The 24,416-nt window shown below is 38.8% G+C and overlaps 1 protein-coding gene across 1 annotated transcript; it reads right to left on the bottom strand.

Annotated features, from left to right (window-relative positions):
* Positions 1-7,176: 7,176 nt before the first annotated feature.
* Positions 7,177-16,026, bottom strand: snrpa1 (small nuclear ribonucleoprotein polypeptide A'). Its single transcript, XM_022743665.1, has 9 exons — positions 15,856-16,026; positions 13,241-13,388; positions 11,985-12,063; positions 11,020-11,066; positions 10,825-10,927; positions 10,418-10,497; positions 9,067-9,142; positions 8,298-8,391; positions 7,177-7,460 (listed from the first exon to the last, which is right to left on the bottom strand). Exons 1-9 carry the CDS (start codon positions 15,935-15,937, stop codon positions 7,300-7,302), a joined length of 870 nt encoding a protein of 289 aa, XP_022599386.1. The 5' UTR covers positions 15,938-16,026; the 3' UTR covers positions 7,177-7,299.
* Between the last annotated feature and the right edge of the window lie 8,390 nt (positions 16,027-24,416).

The following is a 24,416-nucleotide window of genomic DNA, read 5'->3' as shown; positions in this document are numbered from 1 at the left end:
CCCTGTGTCATCCTTTGTTTTCCCCAGAGGACGACACAGGGCCACAGGTTAATTGGAATGTCTTCACCCTCTTCTTCATCACTGGCCATTTTCAACTTTCCAGCAGTTTCAATCATCTTTTATTTTCTTCTCTTACTGAGTGTGTGCTGACAGCTTCCTGAAGCCCAAGTAAACACTGTGGGAAGCTTCCCTCTCGTCCTCATCCACCAACAAATTTTCCACCTTGGACAAGCCGGAATTCCCTCCACTTGCCGGTCAATCTCCTTTAAGTCAGTGGCAAAAATGTCTTTATCTCTGGACCAATTCCAACTCTAGGACGAGGAGTGGAGAGGTTCAGTAGGATCTTTTGCCTCCATGCCTGACACGCAACATTGCTTTCATTGACAATTTTAATCTCTTCTGGTGCGTGCATCCTTTTATGAATTAGATGGTATCTATCCAAATGCTCTGGGAGCTCCTGTTTTAGCCGCAAACATTCCGTACTCTCTGCTTACAGCCCCTCAGAAATAATGTGATTAAGTAGCTGTTGTTTTTGTGTTTTAAGTGTTTTAAATTCTGTTCCATGACAGTGTCTGATATCACTAGTTTTGAGGTCGTACCCCTCTGAATTAAATGATTATACTTTTAATCAAAGTGGCAATAAATGGCTACACATAGTCATTCATATATTTTATAAAATGTGTAAATTAACCAAACACTCCAAAGTGTTATACAATGTTACTGTAGCTCAACTAGTAGAGACAGAGCAAGGAGGTGACAACACAGTAATGGACTCAATATCCAGGAAGAACAGTAACAGATTCAAATGTATGTCTGTACAGCCAGGTGCTTTCTGATAAAAGTATTTGCTGAATGGAGTAAATGTGATGTTACGGCCTCCCTGACTAATCAACAGGCTCAACTGGAGACCAGGATGTATAAATTAGTTTTGTTTCAAATATAGCAAAACATCCTCAAGAGACTAAAGAAAACAAAAGAGGGGTGGAGATCCCAGCTAAAAGCAACAAAAGAAGAGAAGGTCGCATGGGCTGTCACACTCTCCGCCTTAAACTGCCTTAAGAAAACTAAACCAAAACAAAAACCGATAAATGAACTACCAGTGATCTCCAACCCAGACACTAAAACAACAAAAACCAACACTCTGGACCATGCTGGGAAAACAAAGAACAAAGTTCACAGACGTCTGGCAAGTGAGTGACCTCTCCTCTGTGCTCCTCAGGTCCCCCCTTTACTGTCAGATGTTGATTGAAATCAGGGCGCTTCACTCTTAGAGAAGAGAGAGAGAGAGAGAGAGAGAGAGAGAGAGAGAGAGAGAGAGACCCACAAACGGTGGATAATGGTGCTCAGACGGGGCCATGTGTAACAGTGATTAAGATAGACAAACAAAACAATTTTACATAATACAAATAACTTTGTCACATGATACATACCAAAGTGAGGGAGTTTACTTACGTACTTCAAAGTGGAGTCAGCGGAGTAATGGGCAGAGTAGTTCACGGAGATGAAAGCTGTCATTTGGTTTTGGAACAATGAGTGCAGATGAACTCACATAGAGCGCACTGTGCATTTATTCTACATCAATACACGTCATTTAGTAGGTAACTAACTCAACAGCACCACCACGGGTTAAGCACCAGTTACTACACATAACAAAGGTGGATTCAGAGAGGCGCGCAGCCTCTTCTTCAGGTAGCGGACTTTCATCCTCAGTCTGGCACTTTGCTGACACTACAAGACAGGAGGCTGGCTTAGCGAGGAGACAGGAAGTACTTGGGCCTGGGTTGTCCTCTTCTCTTTCACCTGGCTCTTGTTGTGTCTTTGTCATGTTTGAAGTATGTCTGGACCCAAATGCAGACACAGACCAGCAGATGCAGTTCAAGGATTTATTCAAACAATAAAACACAAAACTGGATGGTGAGACAGTGGATCAGATTTGAAAAACAAAACTAAGCAATGCAAAACAGGTAAACCAAATCAGTGCAAGGCAGAAAAGAATCCAAAGTCCAAAAAACACAGACAAAACATGAAAAGGATAACTAACTGAAATCCAAGAAACCGGACAAGAGGGAAGAGGAAACGCCGGGGAAACAGCAGGAAAACAGACAAACTGGGAGCACAAAGACTCAATACACACAAGGAAAGCAGGTAACAAGACAAGAAGTGTAACACATTAGGACAAGGTAGACAATCACATAAAGTCTATTCAAATTGTCCAAAGAGTCTTCTCCTTCACACCACTCCCCTCTTCCTCATCGCTGCTGCAGCTCAGCTGCTGCAGGCCCAATGAGCTGACCAGTGACAGATGGGATTTGATCTCCTCAGCTCCCTCAGGTCTAACAATTTGGTCCTCTGCTTGGCTTTCCTAACAATGCCAATGTACTGATATCTTTGGGATAGCATGAACATTTAAGGACAGTTATTTAAAAGCTCAGGACTAAACACATGCATTTGCCATCTACTTCCTCAGTCAATTTCTAACTAAAAAAGTACTAACCTTGATGTCACTGTGGACATTCTCCAGATGTTTGTCCAGTTGAACCAGGTTTTTCGAATGACAGACTGGACACTCCAGCCTGCCATTATGACTGAATTTAAAATAACAACCGTCCAATATTAAAAAAACAAGAACTAATGAACAGCTGAGTGCACATTTAAGGACAATGTTTTCTTCATATTGAATGAAAATGACTCACTTTGCAGAGGCATAATTCAGAATTATATGCAATTCACTCCGGTTTTGGACATGATGACATTTTATCAGGTGCCGGCGCACAGACACTTGTAGGACAAGCCACGAAGGGCATGGGAGTGTCTTCTGGGGCATTTCTTCTCTGGGAAAGAGTAAAGCTAATGGTTTGAACATAAATGACCTTATTTGTTAGGAAATTTGTCACATCTTTAACAGTGCTTCACAATAAGACCATTAATGAAACATTAAGTCAAGACACTATACTACAAAGCAATATAGGGAATGATAACAAGGTATTAAATGCTGTGCAACGTTTTTCTATAGTACTATCATTTCAGCAGTCCTTCTGGTAGAAGTCTCAGAGGTATACACACAGTTTCCTCAGCCTTCCATGATTCCAATGTTTTCTGTGGTGAGATTCAGCTCCTTTGCTGCCTCAGCCAACTCTGGTGCTTCTGAAGATGGTCAAAAACCCCTGTCTTCTGCAACATGGTCGGATATAGATGTTGATGAAGCAACCTGGATACAAATGTGGAAATCAGCAAAGAATGTCTGTTCTAATAGGACGAGAGAAACTCAACTTAGACCACTACACCGTCTGGAGATTACTCCCCAGCTTGAAGCTTAGTACAATATAGGTTAATTTTGGGAAAATATAGTGGATACAATATGTCTAATTCTTGACATTGAACTGAAACAGGTGTGCTTATTGTTTGGGCTGCCAGACACACAACTTCACGGTACACATTATAGACAAAAATAATATTATGCTGAAATGGATAGACTGCAAACCTCTGACAACAGCTGGGTGGCATAAGGTTATTTTTGTTATTTTTATTTTAATACCTATGGAATATTTGACATCCAGGTCCAAGTGTATGATTAAGGTATTCATAAGATTTGGTTCCCTAGATTATATTAGTACTAGACTAGCAGCCATCATGTTGAGGTGTTTGGTGGATCACAGCTAAGAAACCACACAATGTACTAATGCAATACTAATTTAATACACAGATTATAATGGATAAGTTAGGTGTCACCAATCAGGGGGCCTTCAAACTCTCCTGTAATTGTATAGAAAATAGATTTTGAGTCTATTTAAAAGAGATGCAGGCTTTATATTTGCACAAAGCTTGACTTAACTCTGTGCACATCTGTTGCTCAGGTTACACTCACAATACATGCAGGACATGCACAGAGCCTGGCCACTTGGCTTCAACATTAGTGATGATGCATCACGTGATCTTGACAGTGCAGAGAATGAGTGAAATTATATTTGTTGTAGTATACCCAAAGGCTCACTGATGTGCGTGGGGAGTGAAGGATAGCCCATGTTGTCTGATCCCACAACTGTAGCACAAATGCCTGAAAAAGTTCATGCTGATTCTGATAGAAAGGAGTCACAACACGCAGTGCAACACTTGATGTGTATGGAGCTGCGTAGCTGCAGACCAGTCAGAGTGTCCACGCTGACCCGTCCACTGCCGAAAGCACCTACAAAGGGCACGTGAGAATCAGAACTGGACCACGGACCAATGGAAGAAGGTAGCCTGATCTGATGACTCCCATCATCTTTTACATCATGTGGACGGCCAGGTGGGTGAGCGTCGCTTACCCACGGAAGAGATGCACTATGGGAGAAGGCGAGCCAGCGGAGACAGTGTGATGCTTTGGGCAATGTTCTCCTGGGAAACCTTGGGTCCTACCATTCATGTGGATGTTACTTTGACACATACCACCTACCTAAACATTGTTGTGGACCAAGTACACTCCTTCGTGGAAACAGTATTCCCTAATGGCAGTGGTCTCTCTCTGCTGAGATAATGCGCCCTGCCACACTGCAACAATGGTTGAGGAATGGTTTGAGGAACACAACAAGTTCGAGGTGTTGACTTGGCCTCCAAATTCCTCAGATCTCAATCCAGTCGAGCATCTGTGGGATGCTGGAGTCCGATCTATGGAGGCCCCGCCTCACAATTTACAGGACTTAAAGGATCTGCTGCTAATGTCTTGGTACCAGATACCACAGCACACCTTCAGAGGTCTTGTGGAGTCCACACCTCGACAGATCAGAGCTGTTTTGGCGGCAAAAAAAGACCTACACAATATTAGGCAGATGGTCATAATGTTATGGCTGATCAGTGTATTGTGAGTTCTACTTTCTGATATTGTTAAGACAGTAGTCAATAACTGCACATTCATACTGTGGAAAGACTTCCTATTCAAATAGTCTCCTTCATTAAGTGAAGGAGCAGTGATAGGAGTAAGGCATGTGTGTGCCATCAATGCAGCCCATGATGATAGGAAACCTCGCAACATAAAAACGAATTACTGATCCTAGTCTGAGGTTGCAGCACAATGTCATTAACAGATTATAATTTAAAAATATTGATTATTACTTTCAACTCAATTATTTCAACATCAGTCACCTGCAATCCTGTGAAATTCCTCTTTGATGGTCCTCGCAGGTTTGTGACCAGGGAAAACCAAGAAAGTGTGAAGTCGCCATTTAAGTGCTATAGCCACTTCTCTGACGGTTCTGCAAGCTGTTGCTTTTCCTGTATGTTCAGCATGATTTGTTCCAATTTGATATAATTTTGTTGACTGATATCTTTGTTCAAGATAATATGCTATAAAATTGACCTCTACATACACTTTTTGTTTGTAGAAATATAACCACTCAACTCAGACTGACTGCAAGCAAATGATGAAATACTTTTTAATTGAACCTGCTGACTGCTTCTCCTGCTTTGCTCATATTCAAGTCAAGTCAGTAATCCTAGAACAACATTTAGTGAAAGAGTTCAGTAATCTAACATGTTCACGTATTTTAGTTGTGATACTGCTGTTTAGAGAATCATGTAGCTACACCTCTTGGAACAGCTGCCAATGCTTTTCAATGCAGCATTTAGGAAATATAATTTGCCATTTGGAAGGCCCGGTCAGGTCATGAATTACATCAATATTCTCGGAATCTGAGATTAAAATTTTATAATTGGAATTATTGAAACAATATCACGCAAGAGGGAGTGATGTACTGAATATCAGCACGGCTGTGATTTGGTCATAGGTAGATAGTCATAGATACGAGGCCGCAGGCAGAGTACCGAAGACAATTGCAGCTGAGCTGTGTTGTATAAGCGACTATATACCATCTCTGGAATACAGATATCACATGTGAAATCAGTCGGTGAATCTTCTTCAATCGCTAGAGATTCCAATAAACGTTTTTTACACTTTTGTTTAGCACCTCCTGATGGTAATTTTTATTCCCAAAGTGCAATTCTAAACTAAGTATTGCCACCCATTTTGGAATGGGAAACAAACCGTGGAATTGCAATTCCAAAAAAGTTATCAGCTCCCTAACTTTAACCATAACAATTAAATGCCTAACTCTAGGAGACTGGGGTCTTTTGGAGTGTACTCCTACGCCTGATGACCTTTTATGGCTCTGGTGGGATCAGACAGTTTCTATGCTGTGGTCTGCTGGGGCAGCAAGTGATCATCCCTGTGGTGGAGAACTTTTCCCACCTCATGCAGGACTCTGAGCAGCTCCTCAGCGACAGGCTGCTGCACCCTCAGTGTGAATGAGAGATACTGCAGGTCTTTCCTTCCTGCTGCTCCCCATGTGCAATATTTAACACACACCAACTGTGCACTGTGCTCATCTGCAGCTATTTTTGTTTTATTTAAATATCTAATTGTATATATCTATATATCATTTATCCTTATTTTTTTTTTTTTTTTTTTTAAGTATTTCATATTGACATTCTGCAGTTTTCTTTTTTGTACTGTATGTAACACACCAAATTTCCCCACTGTGGGACTAATGAAGGATAATCTTATTTTACCCTAAACTGGATTCTAACCTGAAAAACAAGTTTTAACTCTCAAACAGCCTTTTGAAGTTATAAGGACTGGCCAACATGCCCTCACTCCATTAGGTCCATAACTTAAAATGGTCCTCACAAACATAGAAGTTTACACACACAAGCAGACAGAGGAAGAACGTATGATTTAAAAAGAGCAGAATCACTTGCTGACCCACGTGGAGAAATTCACTTCTGGTGTGAACAGCTACTGCTAGAGCTGACATCGGTGGATTTGTCTGTCAGGTGTGTGAAACTGAACGACACTATTGGTTGCATTATGGGAACTGTAGGATCCAGCGCTTCATGAAATACGATCCATCTACTGACTAAAAGCCAGGAAATCCCAGACTATGATTTCAATTTTGACCATTTTCAATCCATCTCTTTTTTAGAAGTGCAACACCCTTTTAAAATATGACATTTAGAGACCATGTACTGTAGGTGGACTGCATTCAGCCGAGAACGTCAACTGACTGCTTAAAAGGAAGTCGTCCCACTCACAGCGACATTAAACATCTGTTAAGTTTTGGTTATGTTCATCGGTGTTTACATGTTTTCATTAGTGTCAGCTGTTGTTAATACACTCTGCAAAACCTCAATAAAAAGATTCTGATCTAAGAAAAAAAATCTGTTTAATGTGTGTCAATTTACAAAATAAAAAAACAGCCCTGGTAATTGTATATGCAACACAAGAAATTAAACAACATGGAAACAACAACGAAAATGCTTTCAGGGTACTCAGGAGCCATTAACATGTGGCTCTTCTTCCATATCTTCATCCTCCTCTTCTTGATCTCCCTCATTCATCTCCTCTCCAGCATCTCCACCCATGTGTGCTGCCATCTGTTCAGCATCTTCCTCTTCTTCTTCCTCCTCCTCCTCCACCATCCCAGCTGGACCTGATTTTACAAATGATACAATTCATCCATCCATCAAAAGACAGTGAGGTTAAAAAAGAAAAACATAGTGTAAGGCTGGTGTTATCCCATACTTTTCTTTGTAAGCCCCAAGTTCACCAGTTTCAACTGAAAACAGTTCACAGTTTTTTGACGCCCCAGTAACTTTCCATAACAGCTGGACACATGTCATTTTTAGCAATCATTACTCAAATATGAGTTAATAGTGTATTTGTTGGGGGGGTATTTTCAGTGGCAGATTAATCCTTGGTGCTCCACTGATCATTTGCAGCAGCAGGGTGGTAGGGAAGCTTAATGCATTCACTTGAGAAAGAAATATGCTGTTTTTTCTGAATTAACAAGGTCATATCTCAGAATTTTGGGATAATCTTGTTAATTCAGAAATACAGCAGATTTTTTTTCTCAAGTGAATGCATTAAGCTTCTGAAGGGTGGTGTATGTGGACTGAATCAAAATAAACCAGCGTGTCTTCATGGTAATGAAAGAACATGTCAACCAGTGCAACTGTGTGGTTCCCTAATGTGTTTTCAATAGTTTTTGAACAACAATTGAACCCTATGGGACAGAGGAATACAATATATCAGGCTCAATGCTTGTTAGCAGGATGAATTAATTGCTGGTTCAGTGTTTTTATTATAGGTGGTTAAAACTACTACTACCAATTACTATTATCACTGCCTCAGTATGGATTTTTGTCACAACTGAAAAACCCAGTGTAAGGAATCCTGACTAATGTGTCTATACAAACAAAATGATACAGTCTAAAGTTCACCAGCTTCTACAGCATCGGTCAAGGTCTGGTAATTGCTGAGCACCGACCTTGTCTGAGATCTCTGCCTGGGATCTGACCGGCCTGCAGCATCCCTTTCAACCTCTCCACCTCTGCCAGTGATGAAGCGTTGGCGATGGCATTCTGAAAGACAAACACACTCAGGTAAACCACAGTGGATCTACACAGTGGTCTGATAAACTCTGTTCATCCCTTTACATTCTGCAAATTCACAGCTAGAGATCTGAATCTTCATCCAGGTTAGTTAGTACATCAGTGACGCTTCATCTCCACCGTGGTTTTATGACAACTACTAAGTAAAGGTGATTATTTAAATCATACATCAGTTAGAACAAGCTTCAAAGCCACATTGTGACCATCATATCAAGAGTCAAATATGACAAAGTTGAAACTTCAGCATAAATGTTCATTCTTCACACTGTAGTTTGACAAAAACAGTCTTCAGTCAAGGTTCCCTTACTGGCTTTTTCAGGGGCTTTTAACAACATCTCACTGTTCTTCATAAGTGGGTTGAGACTGCCCAGTTATCATGGAGTTACTTGAATTACAACCCCCATCTTTGGTCAAGGACGCAGACCATTAACAAACCGCCTCTTTAATATTTCAGATACTTGATGACCACTGAGTAAACTCCATCCTCAAAGGAAGACTGTAAAATGTGATTGCAAGCTCCAGAAAAAGCCCAGCTCAGACCCTTGTCACATCCTGGATGACAGAAGGATGTAAATGAAAAACTGCTGTCAGAATCTAAGCACCCCATAAACCCAGTGCCAACATTTTTCAAATAAACAAGTGAACCTTGACAGCTTCCACGTCTGCTTGTGACGGCCCCGTCCTCTTCTTCTCAAGCTGTGCTGCCACTCCAGGAGTGAATCTGAAAGGAACACGTCATTTAGACAACATGGACGAACACGGCTTCTCTGACCTCTCAACCAGTGTAGTTAATCTCATGTGTAGTGTCTTTTCTTTAGTCAAATAAACTGATACATTGTCCAAAGACAGCAGTCCTGAGCAACACTGTGGTGAACGTTACTGGCTTCAGGTTGTAACGGTTCAGGTCCATTCATACAGTTATTACTTCCACTAAGGGAGGTATGATTTTGATTTCTGATTGCTGGCACACAGAACAAGTGATGATCTTTTAGTGCAGACACCAGATTTTTAAAAATAATTTCCTTAGCTTTCCTTTTCCTTTGTTCTTCAGACTTTGCTCCAGCACATACAATTTGAAACAAAATAATGGAGACTACTCTAAATTAACATGCCTAATTACCAAGTCTAAGCTTTAATTTGAGTAGACCTGTGTGAGAGACATAGTCCCTTTATCACATAGTTATCAGAGTTTATGGGTTGAAAATTAATTTGAATTCAACCTCTCCACCCTGCTCTGGTTGCTTGGGCTGTATGTTTAGAATCATTGTCCTGCTGAATGATGAAATGTTGTCCAATGAGTTTTATGCATTTGGCTGAATCCGAGCGCAGAATGCTCCTGTAAACCTCTGCGTTCATCAAACAAACACCAGTGTGCCAGTTTTATTTGCAGCCATACAGGCCCAAGTCACAACAGAACCACAGATGAGGTGGCAGCTTTGGGTCATGAGCTGTTCCTCTTTCCATTAATTTGATAGAGGTTGGTTTTTGTTTCATCAGTCCATACAACTGTGTTGAAGAACTCTTCCAGCTTCTTGTTTTTGCAAAATGCAACCTGATCTTTCCGTTTTTGAGGTTTACCAGTGGTTTGCATCTTGTGCTGAGTGAGTCCTGAGGTTATGGCTCATGACCGCTGACAAAAAAAAACAACAAAAAAAAAAAAACATGTCTGCCTACATCCTGGAGAGCATTCTTGGCTGGCTGTGTAGTCCAGTTATTTCAAATTGAATGTGCTGAATCAGAGTCTGAACAACAAAGAATATTAAAACTGTCCAAATACTGATGGTCTGGACTGTATGTTCTATAATTTTAGGAGTTTGTTATGAATCACAAAGACATAGCCAAAACAAAAAAATATAGCCAATCCCACCCGTTTATCACAGTGTATTCTCACAAATATACTGTATCTGACAGGTGGTGACTGTTTGTTTAACCCGTTCCATCAGCCAGGATCCAGCGGTTCAGAGGAGCTGCTGTCTGACGAGGACTTTTGTCTTACGTTTTTGTTCGCCTGGCAATATCCTTTGCAAGTTGAGCACCTCGTTTGCCTTTGAACATTTTCTCCGCCTCCTGGCGTTCCTATGACGATATCACACAGTTAAATTGAAAACCCTTGTTAATCACAGACTGAGCGATCATCGGGGGGTGGGGGGCAAGGCCAGGCAGGAACATGCACAATTCACCACAACTCCTTTGGATGTTCAACAGGTTGTAACAAGATTGTTAGAAATGCAACGGTTAAAGGTGTTTTAGCTTCCATCTCCAATACATATGATCCATGACTAACACCTGATGCCAGCCCTTGAAATACTGTGCAGGGTCACTGAAGGGCCCTGTATCCCACATTAATCCACATTTAATTGAGACTTAAAAACTGGCACAGTATACCTGCTCATTTGCACTTACCTTGAGCTTCACCTTCTGGAAGTCAAGCACACGGATCTGTGGGATTTTGCTGATGACATAGAGCCTGTAATGCTTCTTGTTTGTCACTGGATTCCTTAACAGGCTGAAATTATTACAAACAAGTACACTCATAATTAAGTGGTTGCACAAGGCAGTTCAATAATCTGATTATGTTTGAGTACTGATGATTCATACCTGAGAAGGTTCAATGTCTTCACCGAGGCCAGTGGGTCCAGGTCACCCTACACAGAAAAAGAGCAACCATGTAGAAAAACAGTACGGTAAAAGAGGCAGGTTAAGTTTCCAGAGTGTTGGTACGTTACTACCTGTGAAGGCACATTAGAGTAATTTAGTGGAGCTTAATCAAAGGGGCTATTTGTAAATTTTCTCTTGCTGGGAGCAGGTGATGGTGACCGTCACTTGACAAGAGCTATAGTGGTAGAGGTTATAATACGTCCTCGGTTCAGCGCTACATCTTCAGGGCAGATCAGAAGCTACAGTGAGTCTCTATCGGAAAATGACGACACAGACCTGAGCTAGCTGGTTAGCGTGCTAACTTCAGTAGAAGAAAAAGTCGTGATAGAGACAAGAGTTAACATTGATGTTTGTTTCCACCTCTGGAGACAGCTGTTGGTGAGCAAAGGAATTAAGTTTGATGTTGAACTCACAATGTTTCTTCTTGACTGGTAAGTGAACAGCTTTTAGTGCTATCGCTGGCTATGTAGCAATAGCAAAACAAATAGCTCCTTTAATAAAAAGCATTGGTCCAGATGAGTGAAGTTAACAGGAGCAACTTAATACACTAATACCAGAGAACCTGTGAAATTCAACCCGACACAACATCCTGAACACAAGTTCTACCCTTATGTAGATGATCTTAGTTTTTGTTGCCGCTGGCAGAGACAGGTGTAAAATCAACGCAGCAGTGGTTTTGGAGGCTGTAGTTGTACTGCTATAATAAAATTTTGCACGTTGATGGAATCACTCCAAAAATATGTCAGATTTGAATCAACAAAAATCACAATAACCTTCACTGAGAAGAATTATAAAAGGGCTGCAGACTGTAGAGGAATTTCTATTTCTCTTGTATGTCAGTTTAAATCAGTAAAGATTATATTCACCACATTGATCACAAATATAAAAACTATGAATGTACTCACGAGCTCCTGAATGTTGTTGTTTGTGAGGACCAGTTCTGTCAGACCTGGCAGAGACTGCTCCAGATTCTCACCTATGCGACTGGAGAAAAAGTTTCAGAAGGTTACAAGCATGCAGCGATATACTGACTGGCCAAGTACACTGTGATCAATTTAACAAAGGCAGCACTTCATTAAAACGATCTGACATTATCTACAGTCGTTTGTACCATCTCATAAAGCATACATATAGACTTACTGAGCGTCTGCAGTGTCTGTGTTAGCTAATGTGTGAGCTAATGAGCATTCAGTCCAAAAAACTGTGTTGAAAAGAGGCTTCTTTGATGTGCCTGTGTTGCAATAAGTTCTGCTGAGGCAATAAGTACAATCTGTACGACCATTGGTCGGCATCTGGTTATACTGTCTGGCAACAGGGGCCTGTTGGGCCTGTTGTGTGAACTTAGCCTAACTACATTAAACACAGTGTCTGTAAGCAATAAGCTAGCAGCCAATGCTCTATTCACACCAGATGAAAACAAACTAAGTTGTCATATTTGTCACAGACTGTATTAGTAAAATACCTGCCGTGTTCCCACTTCACAAAGCCACCACACTATCAGTTATATGGGAATTTAATTAATCCCATGAATGAAATGAAGAAAAAGCCATAATCCTATTATTTTATCCAGTGAAAAATTACATCAAGGTGTTTGTAATGTCAGCACATTACCAATCCTATTACACATCAAATCAGGTCATATTAAATGAGACTTCTGCCTGGATAGAAAGCTTTGTTTGTAACAGTCCACTTATAAATACAAATACACCGGGCTGTATGTGTGTCACAAGGTTAGGTCACGAGAAAACATTTTAAACACCCCACAGACTGCACTACAAGGATGACAACATAACACTAACAGCAACTTCTTTTAAGATTGATCTGATTGATTCATACACTGAGTCTGTAAGAGGAGGACAAACCACAAAGAAACTTGGAGCTGTAATTAATACTGAAAGTTCGGGAGGAGAAACTTTCATGTGTGCTCCAAATGGGAATACATTTGTTGAACAGCAAGTACAATATCAAACCCATTAGACTTGAGCATACTTAAGAACTAAACCACTTAAATATGAATAACAATCCCATGTTTAATCTGGAAGCACTGAAATGCTCCATGATTAATTTAAGTGTGAAAAATCAACATGTTTGTCTTTAACTGGAACATCATATTGAATTTTTTGCATTTAAGACACTGGAGGGTGCTGCAGCTTTAACTTACCAAATCCTGTTGTTGTTCATTAGAAGTGTTTTCAGTCTTTTGAGCAGAGGGAAGCCATCCAGTTTTCTGACTTCATTATCAGAGAAATCTATAGTGTCAAACTGGTCCAGTGTTGCTCCAAGATTTTCAAGCACTGGGATTTTATAACCTGTCACATGAAAAAGAGATGACTGCTGAGGAGGAACTTCTGTTGCACTTGAAAAATCATTAGAGATCAGTATGATGTAGGATAAATAGATACAGAGATTTCAATATTAGTATACAGTGGAGTACCTTGAGCTGTGGGAATGAGTTTAAAAAGGTTTTTCCATAAAAATGGGTATAATGGTACAATAGTGTCTCTAGTTGACAACACAAAAGTGATACAACACCAGAGGCCTGTACTACAAAGCAAGTTCAACATACCCAGGATAACTTTTAGTTGTCTGGGTTAACTAAACCTAACATTGACCGTCCTGGATAACCTGTACTATGAAGCTGGTTATCAACTGGCTCAGTTAACCCTGGGTTTACCTATCAGGCTACGAGCGCGTTCATGTGAAAGAGGCAGAGTTGTTCATTATAAACCAACATCGTCTGAACCACGAATGAAGTACTAAATATGATTTGAGAAGAAACACTGAAACCTGCCGGTAAGTTCAGTTGTGTCCACTTCCACAAGTGACATTCAACAAGGTGAAATGTGAATAAAATGATCACATGACTGGAATAAAAAAATATATTATTTCAATGTCTAAATATAATTTGTAAAGTCTGACTAAAATATATTGTAATTAAGTGCATGAATTATCATTACATTTGAGTATTTTTGCTCTTTTGCCTGATGATGAACAAACTTATGAACATGAGATGTAGATAAAATGTTAAAGTTAAAAGAAGTTAATGTCAGACCTTTTCTGAGAAGAGAGAAGTAGTTGATGTCTGATGAGTCAGACCGACTGAAATGTTAACTCACAATCATGGAAATAATTAACAGTATGTGGCTAATTTTTCGAATCAAAGAAATCAGAGGTTTCGTTCTTATTTCCAGTTGTGGTCTCAGAGTCTCCTCATGTTATTCTGAGCTGCAGTGATGAAGAAGACAGTAAAAGCTTCATCTCTGTCAGGAATCCTGTCGGATTAAAGAATATCTGTTCAATTAAAATGAAGCTATAATAGTTATTATATTGGCTTATTTAGTGTAATATTTCTAGAAGCTTTATCTTAACACCAGAGTGGACACATGGAAAGACTCAAAAAGGGAATCTATTCGACTGATTTATATTTTACATCTACTGCTCGTTATTATTGATCACTTTATTGTAAACTCTAGGTCTTAGGACTGAAAACCCAGAGTTTAACCTGAAGTTACCTCGATAACCTCAAATCCTGCTTTGTAGTACCTGGCCTCAGGGGTTCAAGGGGGAAAAATAACAAACAAAATTCAATGTCTTCATTCTTCTATTAAAAACATAGATAAGACTGGCTTACTAACTTATTCATAGTTTGTTCGCCTTTTCATTTGTATGCTACATATTCAAAACTGGGTTAGAATTACAGTGTCCAGGACAGTAGCTTTGTCCTGGCAATATTCTCACAGGGCTCCAGGCTGCTTTGTAAACATCAGTTTAGCACATATCATCACCAGGTCTACAAGGACTTTATGGGATGAATTATCCCCATTTTCTTTCCATTTATCATTGATTTATAATTTTTTCTATTTCCCAGCAAACAATGTAGTGAGGTGTTAATAACTATTTCATTCTACTCAGTTCCAGCACTTTGCCATCTCAAGTAACATTTTCATTTAGTTTAGAAGTGCAGTCATTTCTATGGCACAAAGTGTTGGGCTGTTAACTGCCCTAAATCTGAGAGGATTCCCCTCATTTGAGCCTGTGTCACCACTGACATAGTGGATCAGACTGGATTAAGGACATGTGGTCAAGTAAGTATTCAAACATGATCTTGAATATTTAACATAAATAAATGCCACAAAACATTTATTGGTCATAAAAAGCATCTTTGGTGGATTAAATTAAGCAAGCATTTATGGCAATTATTAGTGGTGAGCCCCATGTGAGCCATGGATTTTTTGTTTCATGTTGATTTTGAACAAGCAGGTCACATGACATTGAACCAATAGTACTTAGGCAATGAAAAAAATATTCCTAATTAATAAACAAAGCTGTGATGATGTGATTCACAGGCTTTGAACGACTGGGTCACATGAATTGGAGGCTATTGAAAGAAAAAACATTTATTAATGATATCAACAAAGAACTATCTACTTCATATTAAGCAGTGCACGCTAAATAGAAAAGTTTTTTGCGAAATGTTTTTACTTTATTCTTTCTATCCCATCGCCTTTGTATCAGCTGTCCTTTGGCTGGCAAAGCTGAAGCTTAACATTTTGGTAACGTAGTTCAGTCCCTTTCAGACCCTTACCTACCGCTCTGTTGTAACCAACAGCTACGCAGTAAACTAAATTAACCTGAACCCGCATTAAAGTCACTTTGCTGGTCGTATCAAAAAGTACAAGACTTCATTTGTCAAGTTTTTGAATGGAGCGCGGTGTGAGGCCTGCATGTAGCCTGAGCAAGCTAACTTAACATCTCCAAGAACAAAGTTAAACTTACCTCGTAAATCCAGCTCCCTGTCTCTCACGGGGTTGGTATACTGAGCAGCCTGCTCAATTAGCTCCGCGGATAATTTCACCATGTCGAGGCCAACAACAGACGTTACTGGCTTTTAATTTTTGCAGCAAAACTGCAAACACGCTGCTGCCCGGAACAAACGCTTCGCTCACGTCTTCCTCCTCCTTGATATTAATGGCGGGCTACAAACCGGCGTGAAAGGCGCACGTCGCCCCCTGCTGTACCGGAGTGTGTAACATCAGGACTGTAGGAGTTTATATAGTGGATATTAGACCTGTTTCCTTTAAATATTTATATGAAGCCCTTTGAACTTGTGCTTGTTTGTCCCCTTCCCACAGCTATCAGTCTATCCTTCAGTCTTTCTCTTTCACTATTGAACTTCCTATCAGTGTATGCTTTACAGTTTCCTTACAGTTAGCAGTTGTGTATTTATCTGAAGCTGTCTTTTTCCATTATGAAAAATGTGGCATTTAGTCCTGTGTGCTGTAAAATGATAGCTTCCTCCCTACATTTACTTCTGTTGCTTCTCACAACTGTTATCCCACATTTCCTGCCATGATTCCATTATTCTGTAATGAATAGATGATTTTGCTTCTGTGCTCTGAAAACTAATTTCTAAGATATTTAGTTTGGCACTCCTTTAACCAGTTTATTTTTTCTACAGACCAGCTGAAGCTAAGTATCCAGTTCCTCCTCCCTGACTTCTTATCTAATATGTTAATGACAGCCTCATTCTCCTCAGATCTGATGGCAATTCACTGACCTCAACTAGTGATAGTTAATGGCCGAGGTTTTAACTGCTCCCAAACTAAGTCTTAATGCTCTGTATTGCATCTTGTCTAGTTTTTGTTGCCACGTCATGAACCATGCAACTCTCAAACTTTTTCCATGGGCTTGTTATATCGTGTTAACTTCTCTCCATTATCTAATATCTACTAAGTTTTAGCATGTAGCATGTCTCCCCTCATCGGACTATCTCTCTACACCAGCAGTTCCCAACCCTTTCCAATTCATGGCCAACTTGAAAATCTTAAGAATGTTGATGGCCCATATCCAACCCCGTAACATGTAATACGGAGGCCAAATAACTCGTTCTTAGAGCACTTTTAATTTTAATGATAACAATCAAACATTCAGAATTGAACTGAAAGTAGAGCAATCACTTGTCAATTCACCGTTTGTCTTTTGACTCCATTTCCTTTTAATTCTTCCTGTTGCTAATCAGTTATCTATTTGTGATAGTCCTTTGTTGCCATGAATGTAATCTCTCATGAGCAGGCATGCAATGCAATCAGCCTGCAATAGCAAACAAGTGTACAATGTGGTACGGCAGCAAAATTCCTTTCATTGGCTTATCACAGTGATAGGTCTAAATCAAGAAAAACAACAATGAAAGGAGTTTTTCAATTTTTGATATATATACATACATACATACATACATACATTTATACAGTATAGATGTAGATATAGATATACTTGCAATACCTTCACGACCCATCAGTGGGCCCCATCTCACAGGTTGGGAACCACTGCTTCACACTTACTATTGCTTTCTGTTGACTTTCAATCACATACTGTATGAGACATTTTTCAAATTCCTCCATCATCTGCATACAGTGAGGATTGTATAAATGTTCCTGTATTTTTTTCAAAAATATTTTTAATCATAGTATTTAATCATGTTGGAGTGATGGCTTAACCTTCTACCTATGCCTACCTTGTTCATTTTAGTTAAAAGACCTTCTCACCACAAAGAGTCATAGCCTCTCTCAATATCAAAGACAACTATAGCTATAACTTAAGAGACATAAGGTTTTATCCAAGAAGTTATCATTTCAAAACATAAACCTTACTGTAAATATATTGGGACTATTGAGGAAAAAACTATAGTGTGGGAAAAAATATGAAAAAGATCAATAACTAAACCTCCGCAAAGAATGAAAGATACAAGAAAGTGTGGGAAAAATAATAAAAGACAATCATTAGACAGTGTATATTTATGTAATTCTTTAATTAATCCGACCAAATAACATTTGTCATGTCTCAGTCATGGTTGTCTTGATTATGTACCATAGAGACGATGGAGATCTTGAGGAACAAAATAAAACACATTAAACTAAGCACAAAAACAATTTACACACCCAAGACATACCCACAGTCATAATCCCACAGCCAGTCACACAGTACAAACAGGGTCAGGTGAAGCCAGTTTTGTTTGATTTCTTCATGAGTCTTTATTTGTTCTCCTTTTGTCATTTGATATTTTCTATACCTACCTAGCACAAGGACCCAATGTCATCCCAGGGCAGGAACTCATTTTCAACCTCTCCCTAAAGCTTCTGTGGTCCCAACCTCTCTCAAGAGGACAGTCACCTGCCTAAGTAACTACGACTCTGCTGCACCGACAAGTGTTTGGAGCAGCTAGTGAAGCAGTAAGTCCCCTCTTCCTTTTCTGACACCAAGGTACTCTAAACAATTTCCTACAGACCCAAATGATCAAGTCAAGTAGAGCTTTATTGTTATCACGACCATTTACAGTACAGTACAAAGCAAAATCATATTCTCCTTGGACCATAGGGTGCAACATAAACAGGTAGAACATAGAAAACACTGTTTTAATAGATAAACATACTACATCGTCACATCATACACACTGCTTACTACCTCCTATATATAGTAAAGTATAAAAAACTGTGCAATGACTAAATATAGATAAAAAAGATGTAGATATAAATCTAGTGTAAAGATGTAAATATGATGTTATAAGATATAAATTAGGTGTAATGATATATAGTGTAAAAAATGTAGACTTTATATGAACCCCATGTAGACAACGAGGATCTTGTGCAACTAAGCAATAAGTAAACTGTCCAATAAAGTGGTTTTAGAGGGAGGTGGTGGGTGGGAATTTGTATCAGTCCGGGGGGGGTGAGGGGATTGAGTTTAGATGGCTAGGGAATGCATTATGTCAATGATGTTTCCCCATGAATACAGTGTGATAAGGATGTATGTGTGTTGTGTGTGCCTGTGGGGGGAGGAGTGGTTAAAGCAAGGTATAGACAATAGATGGGGGCAGCGTTCAAGAGCCTGACTGCTTGGTGAGAAAAGCAGTCCAGCAGCTCCCCTACCACCCATACGGAAATGTAATATGTCCTTATATATCAAGAGTGGTGTTGCTATATATGTCACTTATAAGGGGATATATCATTATCACACATATACATCCTCTGGGTATATAAAGTTATAAGTCTATAACATATTTGAAATTCCCATGGTAAAATTTGTATATGTACATATATTAAAAATATGCATGTGCTGAAATTTAACATAGAACACAAATGCTCGCAACATGTCACAAGTATATGTGTTCTATGTAAAAAATTATGTGTTAACATGTAACGTTATATATTTAATTAATTTCTGAAAGTCTATTAAAACAACATACATGTTTAAAAAAATCTATACGTTTATGTTTTTCTTAGTAATTTCTCATTCATTTTAAAGATGTCTAACTTCACATTCTGGGAAAATGGTCTCAAACTTTTGGACCCTAGTTTATATAATGTCAACATATAGATGGATATATAATTATGTAACATCTGTCTACAATATAAGCATACATAAATGTATATATTTGTATAGGCTAGATATATATGCCAATATATGAAATTGTTCCAATTTCTAATAGGTTTCATATGTACATATAAAATAGGAATGTACTGTATATTACATACATGGAAATTGAATTTATGTACATAAAATACATTTGCATATTGGCAGACATATATAGACTGATACAGCTGGTCAGGATGCTCCCGATGGTGCACCTTTTTCAGCCAACAGAGGAAGTAGAGGCACTGCTGGGCTCTCTTGGCCAGGGCGATTTGTCGTTAGGGATTTGAACACTTGCTCCACCGTGCGTAGAGTTCATGCTCAGTGGGGAGTGGTCAGCACTGGGTCATCTGAGGTCTCACTGAGGAGAATCTCTTTTGTCTCCTCAAAATGCATGTTAATCGTACTTAGAAAATCTCCCAATACAAACGTTATTCCTGGGTGTACTGTGCTGCCAAGCTGTACCTTACCTATATATTTCCTATATTTCCCTCTGGCTTCTTCCTCCTGGTTTCTTTCCCTGTCCAGCACCACTCCTGCTAGACAAATAGTAGCACCCAGCATCACCCCAAGCTATCACTCTAACCTGATACACACTGATAACAACTCAGACACTTACACATCAGGCTTATCTCTCTGGCATGCAAGCTTCAGCCATACCTGTGGCTTTTGTGTACAGTGGACAGATAATCATCTGTGGGTTTCAGAAAGTTGGGTTAGTGGAGTAGATTGCAAACATGTTTTCTTTTTATTGTTCATGTGTTTTTCACTAGAGGCGGTCTGCATTATTGTTGCTGTTGGAAAAACAAAACACAATTTTAGGTGAAGGAAAAACATCATTTCATTTAAGATGACACTTTCAATTGTGTCGCAGCACCATGTCACACCTTTTTGACGACTGAATCCATGTTTACTATATTCTATCTACCACAAAGCCAGATGGAAACTGTTGCTCATACAACAAAGGGATGACTCCTGCTCACGAGGCACAACATAATATGTTTATATCCAGAGGTGGAAAGTAACAAGTACATTTACTCATGTAATTTATTCAAATACTTGAATGTTTCCACTACACACTAGTTTAAACTTCTACTCCACCAATTTATCTGAGAGCTGGCGTAGCTGCTTACTTGCTTACTGTAAAGTTTTTACATACAAAGTTGATAAACGTATCAAATATGATGTATTGAGATTTAGCCAAATATTGCATATAATTCATATTAGCTCAGCAAAGTCTTTTTTTGTAATAAAACTGAGATATTGCTACTTTCGGATCTCAGTACTTCTTCCACCACTGTTTACATCATGTCACTTTATTTTTATCTGTTGAAAATATATACTTTAAAGGAGCTTATCTGTGAGTGTAATGTTCTGTAATAAGGGGGGAGGTGATAAACTTGTAAGGAGCTGAGAGGTTAAGTTGAATCTATCAGCAGATTCATAAGAAGCTATTTGGATGGATGGTGGGCGTATGAAGTGCATAACTATCACACCAGAGACCAGACTGTGCATCCACTGGTTTGCGTCTGAGGTTAGATTTCAGCAACAAAGACTCTCGTTAAAATTAGGGACAGATGTTGATTTTGGTTAAATGCAAATGAACGTATTGTGTCTTTAAGTCATTGTGCACATTTTCTAAACTTTTACTAACTCAACTAAGTTTGTGAGTGTCTAAACATAACTATAAAACAGAAGTCTATAGTCACTACAATACTCTTGTAGCTTACTGCAAGATCACATGTGTTGGAGAAAAACAAATAAGCTGTCTAGTAACATTTTGCTGACATGTTCAGTCTCAAATTTGTGACTTTCCAAATATGTAACCAGGAGACAGGTTTGGATATTTTATGCCTGGGACATCACTTGGTGAATAATCCTGAGGTGGAAAGAATCAGGGTCTTTTACTCTACTCTACTGCACTGACTGTTGATTTCTCCATCCTTGCAACTTGTTGATCTCCCGTCTCCATTACCCTTGCAATTTCCTGGAGTCCTGCAGGCCTCAGATTCTTTTCACACAACAGCTGTCACTGCAATGTGTTTGAGATGTATGAAATCGTCTTTGTTATTGCACAACTCACACATAGCTAAATCTGCTTATAAATTTGTTAACAGACTCTTCTTGTGCTTGTTTTTGTTGTTGTTTTTTAACACATTTGTCATAGATGTTTTTTCCTGGTATGAAATATGAATCCAACTTGTTTGATACCAGCTCATAGTCTTCATCGTCTCCTTTTATCAAAAGAAAATGAAAACAATAATGTTCTGCACTTCAGTGCAGCCTCAAAGCTTTTTTCTGCGCACACTGACATTAGTTGAGTTGGACAACACATCAAAAGGAGGAACTACTAGCAAACTTAGTACCTATCCATACTGCAGTCAAATACATAAGTGTTCTCATGGAAAAATCTGTCTTGGGAAATTAGGTTTCTCAAATCCCTTAGATCCATTAGGGAATCCAGATTTTGTTGTTTACATGATGTTTAAGAAAAGTGTAAATGTAGGATCTCACACCTGAATTTAATTCAGTTTATAAATGTTACTCAGTTGGATAAAATCCACTTACTGTTCTGCATTGTTCTACATTAGCAAAATGGCACTACATCATACAAATGCTCTATATTTGTACCTTCAAGTCATATTAAAAATATATAATAATGACAAATTACTAGAGTATGTGCCATAAACTACTAATGGCATATTTGTAATCAGCTTATAAAACAACATTAATCTCATAAATGAAATATTAGCCTACATGTGTGGCACTCAAAGCGATTCTGGGATTGTCCTTTACTAAGCCAACTGACTGGTCATATTACGTCATAATTTAATCATAAAAGATAAGTCTGGATTATATATAGGGGAGTTTCCACTGAACCTGTTTTATATTTATATGTACACATGAGTTTGGTATGGTAGATATATTTGCATCTTATCGAATAATTGCTGTGTAACCCTGGTTTGATTGATAAAAAATAAAAAAAATAAAAAAATTACATTCAGAAATAATCCATGTCAAACCACAGGTGTTGATTTGTTGTGATTGGGCCCAAACCAAGTCTCAATCCAGTTATCACTGTTGGTTAAAGGAGGCGTACACTGTTCAAACACACTTTGACCATGTGCTGCCACATTTCAGGTTGACTCAGAAAATCTCAATATTTTTTTCATATCAACTTTTTCATATTCCATTCAAGTCAGAGCCCAAACTACCACTGAAAATACTAGGCTTCCCTATGCTCTCACTTACTACTGACTAAAGGTGACATTATATTTATGGTATATATATTTATGATATGGTAACACTTAACAATACGGTACAAAAAATCGAGCATAGTTATTACAGAACAAGTAAGGAAAAACCTAGTTTAGTCTAGTTAACCCATAGTTAATGAGTCGTTAATAAGTAGCTCCCTAATGAATCTGCTGCCAGGACTAAGACATAGACGATGATAATGATGAATGAATCATGAGGTAATAATAAATAAATAAATAAATAAATATCTGTAAATCAACATACTCAGTACTTTCTTCATGAGATGTTCCTCATTAATTTTGAACCCACGGCAAGTATTCTTATCACAATATTCAGGCCCAATATATTAATATTCACATCCATGTTATTTTCTGATGCATTAGTGATGACAATGGCTCAAAAGTAAATGTAATAAAGGGAATATAATTTTAAGTAAACTTAAAGGTCCCATATGTTCCTCAGACCTTTCCTGTGTTTCATTTGAAGTGTTGATCCATGAGAAGATATATTTGTGGTTTTAAGTGTTGTTTCTTCTCTTGCAATGATGTGATGATGATGAAGGAATCTCTGCTGACACCGGCTCAGTTGTATATGAAAAGGTTTATTACAAAAAGGCACAGCATCGTTGAACAAGCATCAAAAACAGCCTGTGAGAGGACCCAAAGCCAAAAAGGATCTCCCTCGTTTATCCCAAACTCATACAATTTATAGGTTGTATGTTCCCTTGATACATCACAGCTAAGTCCTAGTAGCCTATAGAAGAGCAGAACCAACATTTATGTCCATACAAGGTCATTGTCTGAGTGCAGATACAGATAACATAAACTTAGCAGGTTATACAAAAGTCAACGTTGAGCAATGCAGGGGAGAGGAGAGCAGAAGAGGTACTCCCCCTCTTCTGGCCCCTGGCCTTCACTCCTATAGTATCCTTCATAGCTTTTCCATCCTGTACTCATCTCTCAGTTAAGATACCACATAAGAATCAAAAACCATCGCAATGTAGTTTTGCATCTCCTCTCTCAAGCTTCTCTCTGGAGCTCTAATGGAAACAGGTAATTCTGACAGGTAAGTAGGTAAATGTACTGATTGGCTGACTGTTTTCTGAGTGATCAAATAAAAATATAGTAGGTCCAGGCGGGCGGGGTTTGGGGTATAGCTGAGAGCAGTGACTGTATCACAAAGTTCCAGGAGTCCTGACGGATGGTTTTCAGGCTCAGTTTCTGTATACAGGCTCTGTGGACCAAGCACTTTGATAATTTGATACTTTCACAGTATTAATATAGCTCATTTAAAGATTTAACAATGGATCTGTGTGGAAAGGCAATTAGACACAAACTGCTTTTCTAAAAAAATATTGAGTATTGGCATATTTACGAAACACTCCAACTCTGGCAAACACAGTAAGTAGTTTTAAAATGAATCCTACTTGTAGAGAAACAATATACTGGCATTATGCTTATGTTTGTCACACTGAATGATCCCAATAACATATTAGATAGATCACTAGGCACAGTTGTGAATATTAATTTATTAACTCAAATTTATCTGAAAAAGTGGTCTTGGTGTTCATTGCCATGGTTATGATATATGATTTATTAATAAAGTATCTCCCAGTCTGAAATAATTCATCATAATCCTGGCATTGGAGACATTGGGGAGCTACTTATTAACGA

The sequence above is a fragment of the Seriola dumerili genome, unplaced genomic scaffold (genome assembly GCF_002260705.1).
Source record: "Seriola dumerili isolate Sdu_G_001 unplaced genomic scaffold, Sdu_1.0 BDQW01000003.1, whole genome shotgun sequence".
Taxonomy (NCBI): Eukaryota; Metazoa; Chordata; class Actinopteri; order Carangiformes; family Carangidae; genus Seriola; species Seriola dumerili.
Note: the sequence above shows the minus strand (reverse complement) of the source record. Positions and strands in the feature narration are given on the sequence as shown.